Source organism: Littorina saxatilis, linkage group LG4 (genome assembly GCF_037325665.1).
Source record: "Littorina saxatilis isolate snail1 linkage group LG4, US_GU_Lsax_2.0, whole genome shotgun sequence".
NCBI lineage: Eukaryota > Metazoa > Mollusca > Gastropoda > Littorinimorpha > Littorinidae > Littorina > Littorina saxatilis.
In genome coordinates, this window is record NC_090248.1 from 35,664,378 (window position 1) to 35,674,377 (window position 10,000).

At 39.7% G+C, this 10,000-nt stretch overlaps 1 protein-coding gene across 5 annotated transcripts in view; it reads left to right on the top strand.

Annotated features, from left to right (window-relative positions):
* The window catches only part of LOC138964610 (ninjurin-1-like), a 20,309-nt gene that overhangs the window by 7,821 nt on the left and 2,488 nt on the right, over nt 1–10,000 (top strand). For 2 of the 5 annotated variants that reach the window (XM_070336616.1, XM_070336612.1), the window contains exon 2: nt 8,671–8,850. In XM_070336616.1, coding sequence (XP_070192717.1) covers nt 8,671–8,850 — 180 coding nt within the window. Of the gene's footprint in view, nt 1–639; nt 1,235–2,823; nt 3,079–6,113; nt 6,208–8,670; nt 8,851–10,000 lie in introns of those variants that run through there. The other 3 variants (XM_070336614.1, XM_070336615.1, XM_070336613.1) reach the window with 3 other exon arrangements.

The window sequence follows — 10,000 nt, forward strand, 5'->3', positions numbered from 1 at the left end:
CTTGCCAGACAAGGAAACTCAAGGCATCCTGTCAGGGAGAGAATGAGCCGAACTCATTTTGTCCTGAGTTCAGGATGCCGTGGCCTCCTCATGGTAGTCGCTGTTAAGCCTGCAATTCAGTGCTCTCTCCATTGCCTCAGAAAAGCCTGGCTGCATGTAAATACACACACACACACACCTACACAAACACACACCCCCCCCCCACACACACACACACGCGCGCGCGCACAAACACACGCACAACCTGAAACACACACACACGCACACACACACACACACACACACACATACGCACGCACGCACGCACGCACGCACACAACCACATACACACATGCACACACATATTTATACACACATTAACACACACTGTCACCACACACACACACACACACACACACACACACACACACACACACACACACACACACACACACACACACACACACACACACACTCACACACTAGTCTACACGTCACCGCATGACTCGTCCGACGACTTTTCTACACTTTGTGGAAAAGTAAATACCACACGCACAGAATTAGAAACTGCCCAAACAAAACCCGCGCCGTACCTGCAAATCGTTACGGCAAGGACTCGAGTGCACAGGGATGCTAGGGTCTTTTCTTCGGGCCCCAAGCTTTTCTTCGTCATTGCTTTTTCTAAATATAATAACGCAGGGAAAACGAAGAGTTGTTTCTGTTCGAACGTATTTCGTTTTGACAGCAACTAATCATGTGTCGGCTGGTTGATTTTGTGACGGGATCGTTTCTGTGAAGTGTGGTGCCATAACCTGCATAGAAATCGGTGAAAATAATGATAGACATGCAATGTGTTTCTGCTACTTTGATAACATTCTGCTTCTTGCGAACCAAATGATACTGTAAAATTGGACCTCTAAGGACAGTTTCAACGATTTGACAAACCTCCCTCTTTTCTGTGTGGTTAAAATGACACTCGGATTTCGTGAAAAAATTTCCATATTTTCCGAATACTTCGAAAAAGGTCATTTCCTGGTTCTGGAAAAAACAGGAAAACTTGCGATTTTGTTCTGTGTGTTTTGCTGTGGCAGGTTTTTTAATAGTTGCCAGCGTGACCAAGTGTGTGACCTTATCAATTTGGAAAGAATAATTGGATTAATTGTGCATTGAGCGGGAGGAAAATAGCTTGTGACGCAAGATGGTTGAAACCCGAAACAAGATCGCTGCAGAATCGTTTGGGTTGGTACATGACATTGTGAGTTTGTTGTTTTTTCTTGAGAAGAGAGAGAGAGAGAGAGAGAGAGAGAGAGAGAGAGAGAGAGAGAGAGAGAGAGAGAGAGAGAGAGAGAGAGAGAGAGAGAGAGAACTTGGGTGTGTGTGTGTGTGTTACTGTTGTTTAAGGGATGGCTAACCTTAGATATGTCAAAGTCTACACATTTCTTATCACTTTTACCCGTTTTATTTCATGTTTGTTTGTTTCATGGTTGAAATCTAATTTCAAAAGTTGGTACAAAGTTGTCGTTAAAAAAAAATTCGATGTTGTCCCTATACATGTATCACTCTTCTTCATGTGTGATCGTTCGATTATCGATTTATTTACATATCCACGGCCACAATATGAGTTCTTGATAAGACATTCTCTTAAACCGTTCAACAGTAATTCAAAACCAGATAGACTGCTAACGTTCCAAAATTCAGAATAAAAAAAGCAAAAACCAAAACGTTTGTTTGTTTGTTTGTTTGTTTGTTTGCTTAACGCCCAGCCGATCACGAAGGGCCATATCAGGGCGGTGCTGCTTTGACATAATTATAACGTGCGCCACACACAAGACAGAAGTCGCAGCACAGGCTTCATGTCTCACCCAGTCACATTATTCTGACACCGGACCAACCAGCACCAAAACGTTACATTTACAGTACGTCGACACAGTAGTCTTTTAAGCAGACAGACAGACAGACAGACAGACAGACAGACACTTATGGTACTAATAATGAACTTATCTCAAAGTCTTCGATGAATCTCGCATGCAAGATAAACGTTCCAATAACCTATATTTCGTTTAACAATAATACATTTTTATTTTTATATATATATTTTTTAACAATAATAATGATCACAGCTTAAATGCATCGCTCCAGATAAGAAATGGAACGAAACACGGCTATGTTAAACAAAATCGCTTCTCGTAAACCTCCTTCACCTTTAATTTATTGTTTTATTTTAAGCGTGTGGAAAGAGACGACCTTGCAGTGTGCAATGACGTCACCAGATTAAAGCGGCAGTTTTCCTTCTGTCGTTGTGACAAATAAAATTGCGTGCAATGGAGGTTGGGAACAATCTTAGTTGTTTACCGGAAATGAGTGGCTTATCATATGCTTCCTGAATACTAATAATTATAAAACAAAGCAAAACTGAGAAAAAAATATTTATTTTAAATTCGCAGTGAAGGCGGGGAATCAAGGCAAACATTGATTAGGGTACGCATATTCCCTGCCAAAGCAGTAGCTCTCGCAGGACTATTTTGACCTTCTTTGATTCATCAATTTTCTGTCTACTCACTAACTCATTTTGGTATGACGATATTTTCAAAACATTTCAACTGATATGGGCACTTTAACTGAACAATGTTCATCCTATTGCTATCTGCATGAATTAATTTGTTTGTATCAGATATGTGAAAAATACTAGAAAACTAGCGACACGCTTAGCCTATATCAATGCTTGGGACATTTAAACCAGTTGAGCCGTACCTTTAAATGCTCATGTCTAAAGTAAACACTGATAAGGAGAGCCATAAATATTCGAACCGGGTGATATATTGATTAAGGCTACCCGGTAGACACCCGAGTTGAAAACTGTAACAGAGTTTCGCATCATTCTTGTTTGGATAAGCAGAGAGAGTGTCAACGTCAAAGTGTCAGTACAGGCAAACGCGGAGACAAAAGAAAAGACAAGCTTGTGCTATGCAAACTCCACAGACACTCTTTTGGATTGCAGTCTCTATGGTATAGTGTGGTGCGTGAATTAGTGATTGCGTCTCCAACATGGCTCAAACACAACCGAGTGACGTAGAAGCGGAAATTCGTACCGACAAAAAGGTAAATGTTACGTTTTTACAAAGTCTTGGTTCTAATGGTAGCCTTCCCCCCTACCTCCTCCACCCCCCCCCACACACACAGTCCAGTGAACAACACCCACTGATATAATATCTATTATGATTATCAGACAAAGCGACATAAGACTAGGGAATGACAAAGTTTGAAATTCCCATATTGATCTTTAAACTTGTCTGGTAGTTCAATTTATCGGTTGGTTTCTTTTGGAGGAACAAAAGTGGCAAAGACTTGACGTGATAGAATATATTTTTCGGAGGAATGTTACATGATATACCATACCTTACGGTTTTCTGACCACTATTCTCCAATTATTTTCTCTTCCAAGAAAAACAAACAAACAAAAAAAACAAACACACAAACAAACAAACAAACAAACAAACAATACACAATGTAACATAATCTCCAGATGGCCCTACAAAAGCAATGAGTCTGCATGATAACTTTTTTTCTTTTTACATTTAGTCAAGTTTTGACTAAATGTTTTAACACAGAGGGGGAATCGAGACGAGGGTCGTGGTGTATGTGTGTGTGTGTGTGTGTGTGTGTGTGTGTGTGTGTGTGTGTGTGTGTGTGTGTGTGTGTGTGTGTGTGTGTAGAGCGATTCACAGTAAACTACTAAACTGATCTTTATGAAATTTTACATGAGAGTTCCGGGGCATGATATCCCCAGACGTTTTTTTCATTTTTTGGGATAAATATCTTTGTAAAAGTTTAGGCGGCACTGTCACACCCTCATTTTTCTTTGGTATTGTATTTCAGCTTGGAGGCTTAAAAATTAATTAATGACTTTGGTCATTAAAAATCTGAAAATTGTAATTAAAATTATTTTTTTATAAAACGATCAAAAATTACGTTAATTTTATTCTTCATCATTTTCTGATTCCAAAAACATATAAATATGTTATATTCGGATTAAAAACAAGCTCTGAAAATTAAAAATATAAAAATTATGATTAAAATTAAATTTCCGAAATCGATTTAAAAACAATTTCATCTTATTCCTTGTCGGTTCCTGATTCCAAAAACATATAGATATGATATGTTTGTATTAAAAACACGCTCAGAAAGTTAAAACGAAGAGAGGTACAGAAAAGCGTGCTGTGCAGCACTACCGCGCTAAACTGGCTCGTCAATTTCACTGCCTTTTGCACGAGCGGCGGACTACGGTCATTGTGAAAAAAATGCAGTGCGTTCAGTTTCATTCTGTGAGTTCCACAGCTTGACTAAATGTAGTAATTTCGCCTTACGCGACTTGTATTCTTTTTATATTTAGTCAAGTTTTGACTAAATATTTTTACATTTAGTCAAGTTTTGACTAAATATTTTAACATCGAGGGGGAATCGAAACGAGGGTCGTGGTGTATGTGCGTGTGTCTGTCTGTCTGTCTGTGTGTGTGTGTAGAGCGATTCAGACTAAACTACTGGACCGATCTTTATGAAATTTGACATGAGAGTTCCTGGGTATGAAATCCCCGAACGTTTTTTTCATTTTTTTGATAAATGTCTTTGATGACGTCATATCCGGCTTTTCGTGAAAGTTGAGGCGGCACTGTCACGCCCTCATTTTTCAACCAAATTGGTTGAAATTTTGGTCAAGTAATCTTCGACAAAGCCCGGACTTCGGTATTGCATTTCAGCTTGGTGGCTTAAAAATTAGTTAATGACTTTGGTCATTAAAAATCGGAAAATTGTAAAAAAAAAATAAAAATTTATAAAAAGATCCAAATTTACGTTCATCTTATTCTCCATCATTTTCTGATTCCAAAAACATATAAATATGTTATATTTGGATTAAAAACAAGCTCTGAAAATTAAATATATAAAAATTATTATCAAAATTAAATTGTCGAAATCAATTTAAAAACACTTTCATCTTATTCCTTGTCGGTTCCTGATTCCAAAAACATATAGATATGATATGTTTGGATTAAAAACACGCTCAGAAAGTTAAAACAAAGAGAGGTACAGAAAAGCGTGCTATCCTTCTTACCGCAACTACTACCCCGCTCTTCTTGTCAATTTCACTGCCTTTGCCATGAGCGTTCGACTGACGATGCTACGAGTATACGGTCTTGCTGCGTTGCATTGCGTTCAGTTTCATTCTGTGAGTTCCACAGCTTGACTAAATGTAGTAATGTCGCCTTACGCGACTTGTATTCTTTTTTTCTTCTTCTCCTCTTTCTCTTGCTTGTCCCGACGCTTGTACCTTGCCCCAATATGCTTTCACGCCGACCCGTCCCAGAACTCACTGCTCCACCACATGAATTTCGATCCGCTGCCAGACTTGTCGATTATAATGACACTCCAGGGAAGGATAACCTTACCTCACGGAACAATACTGGACAAGTTAGGGTAATCTTCTAGAGCGTAGCTTCAAGTGTGAGCTCTCTACTCAGTTAACCCTGCTCTCATGAACTGCTGGGCAAGCGAAAATTTGCTACACTCTATGCATTTAGAAATTGTGCTTTCTTCTCAGAAAAAACCCCCACTGTCTATTTGAAATGTGTGCAACGAAAGGCAAGGTTAGGTCATGTAAATGAAATCTGACCCCGTTGAACTCAGAGTGAGTTTCAAGTTGTACTCTCGAGCGTTTCGAGAATCTGCTTCATTACAAGCTGTTTCTCAATCAAGTTTCATCAAAACCAACATCACATTGTAGTAAAGTATCGACTTTGGGGGAACCCACTTTTGATAGTTGCCAGACACTTGAAATGTCAAAACTTTGATCAAATGCCAAAACAAATGCACATTTTTAGCATAGAAAGTTTGAGTAGCAGGACAAGGATATTAAAAATCAATAGACACAACAATTGCGTTTTTCAACACTGAAAGTTTTAATTATATAATATTATTGTTATCATCAAAATTGTCTGGTGGGGGTGGATGGAGAATTGTTTTGCAATAACTTCAGCCAAGATTAGATGAGACTGGTGGCAAAAATGAAACAGGTGTAATAATCAGAATTCGCACATTATACGAACAGTGTTTTTTTTAGATGGTATATAGGTTGACTCGTGTATAGTAGTGGCCGCAGGTTTGTCCAAAATGCATCGAGTGCGACCAAGTTATGTGGACGAAGAAACCCCGTTGGAACCTTTGAAAGACGAAAAGGTAAAACAGACTTTGTAAGAATATATTGTTTTAATCCGTAACTGGTTGACCATCTTGTAAATCGACATGGCCCTGGCAGGGCTTCCACATGGGATAAGCGCATCCTTTCCTTTGGACATAATTATACCGGTGTAACACCAAATTTTTACTCGACGAAAAATTTACTCCGGAGTAAAAATTTCGTACGAAATTCTTACTCCGAGTACACATTACGTACGAGAAAAGAACTCCCCAAGGCACGAACAAGTTACTCCCTCCACGACATTTTTACTCCCCATTTTTTTTACTTCCAGTAAAAATCTCGTACACGAAAATGGGATGCAGGCGAAGGGTGATGCCAATATGTGATCTCGCGCAAACGAATGTCGCGCTAGCCTCCCTCAACCCCTTCCACCACCAAAACTAACAGGGGACAAGGGAGTAAAAGTTTCGTACACCTGGCATGGGAAGTTAAATTGCTTGTGTTAGGGTGGAGTAATTTATTCGTTATTTTTTCGTCAGGGAAGTAACATTTTTGTACGAAATGTTTACTCGGAATTCGCTTGTCGTGGGAGTAATTTTCTCGTGTTATGGGGGAGTTCTTTTTTCGTAAAGGGAGTAACATTTTCGTACGAAAGTTTTACTCAGGAGTAAAAATCTCGTGGGAATTTTCTCGTGTTGCACCGGTATCAAGAATCAACAGCCTGTGGTTGCTCTCTGTGCGGATCGAGTGGTCATTTTTCCGATGTCTGTATTTCCCAGTCGGAAACTGATGTCTGTTGCAAAATTAACTTATAACAGAAATCCCACTCGACACAGAAACAAGCCAGGGTGTAGAGTTTTGGTAAGTGGAACGATTTTTTTTATACCAGGTATAAGCTTGGACAGTTATGTTGGTGGTTTAAACAGGACGGATGATATCTTTCAAGTAAGAATTTACATATGCAGGAACCAGAAAATAGTAACACAATTGCTGACCTCATGTTCCAATCGTAAATCGTTTTTATCTCATGAGGTCAAATGTGTTCAAGGTTTTCCTTCTCTTTCTGTCGCCTTATCTAGAAAGTAATTTGTCATGCTGCGAAGGGCTCTCTCGTGTGTGTGTGTTTATTGTGGTTGTTAGGTGTGATACAGCGAATACTGACAATCACTAGAATTGATGTCAACCGAGTAACAGTTGTACATATATAATAATAAACCATTTCCCTCCTGATTGTTACTGTGCATGCTGTACAATGTAACCGTGCTTACCGCCTCCCCACCCCCCCCCCCCCCCCCCACCCCTCACTGTCCCTATATGTCTGTCTGTGTCTGTCGGTCACACGCCCGATTAACTTTGTACGTTTCTGCTCTTTAACAGTTGGAACGGCATCAAGCCAGAGAGCCAGACAGATTTACTGTCAAGACAGACAGACAGACAGTCAGCCAGAAAGCATACGATTACGGTTTTTTTTTTTAAAGAAAAAGAGGACACAGCAGTAACTTGACATATGATTAAGTTTTTTTGTAATCAAACATGCACAACAACAGGCAGGAGGGAAGTGGGTCATTTTCATAACAAACTCACTCTCTGTCTCTGTCACACACACACACACAAACACACACACGCACATATACACGCGCACGCACACACACACACACAAACACACACACACACAAACACGCACATACACACACACACATACACACGCACGCACGCACGCACGCACACACACACGCACTGGCACGCACCCACGCACACACTCACACACACACACACACACACACACGCATCACACATCATTATCATCATCACCTTTTTCTCTATCCCTCTGTTTCGGAATTGACCTGATTTGTCGTGGCTACCACGGAAGTTAGAACAAGTTTTCAGTGTGCACATCGGTGTGCAAATCCCTACCATCGATTCATCTTTTGTTTTGCTGGCATAGCGACCGCATCAAACCTTTTCTGTTGAATTTGTCCTCCGGGCATGTATCTGCTTAGCAACTGCTTAGCAACACTGGTTCTTGAGCACTGACACAACGAGTACAAGTGTGTGTGTGTGTGTGTGTGTGTGTGTGTGTGTGTGTGTGTGTGTGTGTGTGTGTAGTTTTTTTTTTACAATGCATTATACTGCAATGTGTTATACTTTATAATCGTGTGAGTGAGATGTAAACATTTTTATTTGTGTGTGTGTGTGTTTATTTCCCGGAAATTTTAAAGCGCTCTGAGCAGGGTTTTAACCCTGGATTTATGCGCTCCATGAGTATTATACACTATCATTATATCATTATATCAGTCAAATACATTTCATTAGTCTTACAACTGTACCTGCTTTGCAACATTCGGCCTTGATCATTGAAATATCCTCTACTAGTCAGATATATTACGTTATTATTCTTACAACTGGTCTGCTTGGAAAAAAAAAATGATGAAAAGTTCATACTTGCACTGTGTTTGACTCTTTGTATGCATTTTTCTAGCACGTAAATTTGATTCCCACAGCCCTTCGTTCCGTCCAAGGCCTACGCGACCCGGAAGACGATCGCCCAGGGCGCCCTTGACCTTGCGCTGTTGATGGCCAACGCCTCGCAGCTTAAGGCCCTGGTTGACATCCCCGCCAACCACCGGAACGACTTCTACGTCGGCCTCCTCGTGCTCATCGGACTGTCCATCGCGCTGCAGGTCAGTCCCGTGATATAATATACAATATATATATAATGTATTGAGTAAAGCTCAATACATGTATCGATTGAATACTGGATTTCCCCTTTTTTGAGCCATGTGACGGCAGAAGTAGTACAACATTTTGTATTGATATTCTTTACTGCACAGCTATCGGCCGGCATAATTACTACACCATTGTGTATTGTTTTGTTCATGTCACCGAGTATTGTTTCGTTTACTGCTAAAATAGCTGCCGGCATAATGAATACAACATTTTGTATTGATTTGTTTATTTTTTTTTGTATTGCTTTGTTTACTTCACAGCTAGCGACCGGCACAATTTATTCTGTTTGTATTGCTTTGTTTTACTTCACAGCTTGCGGACTGCTAAGTTTATTCTGTTTGTATTTCTTTGTTTACTTCACAGCCAGCGACATGCTAAATGTATTCTTTTTGTACTGCTTTGTTTACTTCATAGCTAGCGGCCGGCACAATTTATTCTGTTTGTATTGCTTTGTTTTACTTCAGAACTAGCATCCTGCACAATTTATTCTGTTTGTATTGCTTTGTTTTACTTCACAGCTTGCGGCCTGCTAAATTTATTCTGTTTGTATTGCTTTGTTTACTTCACAGCTAGCATCCCGGCACAATTTATTCTGTTTGTATTGCTTTGTTTTACTTCACAGCTAGCGGCCGGCACAATTTATTCTGTTTGTATTGCTTTGTTTTACTTCACAGCTAGTATCCTGCACAATTTATTCTGTTTGTATTGCTTTGTTTTACTTCACATCTAGCGGCCTGCTAAATTTATTCTGTTTGTATTGCTTTGTTTACTTCACAGCTAGCATCCCGGCACAATTTATTCTGTTTGTATTGCTTTGTTTTACTTCACAGCTAGCATCCTGCACAATTTATTCTGTTTGTATTGCTTTGTTTTACTTCACAGCTAGCGGCCGGCACAATTTATTCTGTTTGTATTGCTTTGTTTTACTTCAGAACTAGCATCCTGCACAATTTATTCTGTTTGTATTGCTTTGTTTTACTTCACAGCTAGCGGCCGGCACAATTTATTCTGTTTGTATTGCTTTGTTTACTTCACAGCTAGCATCCCGGCACAATTTATTCTGTTTGTATTGCTTTGTTTTACTTCACATCTAGCGGCCTGCTA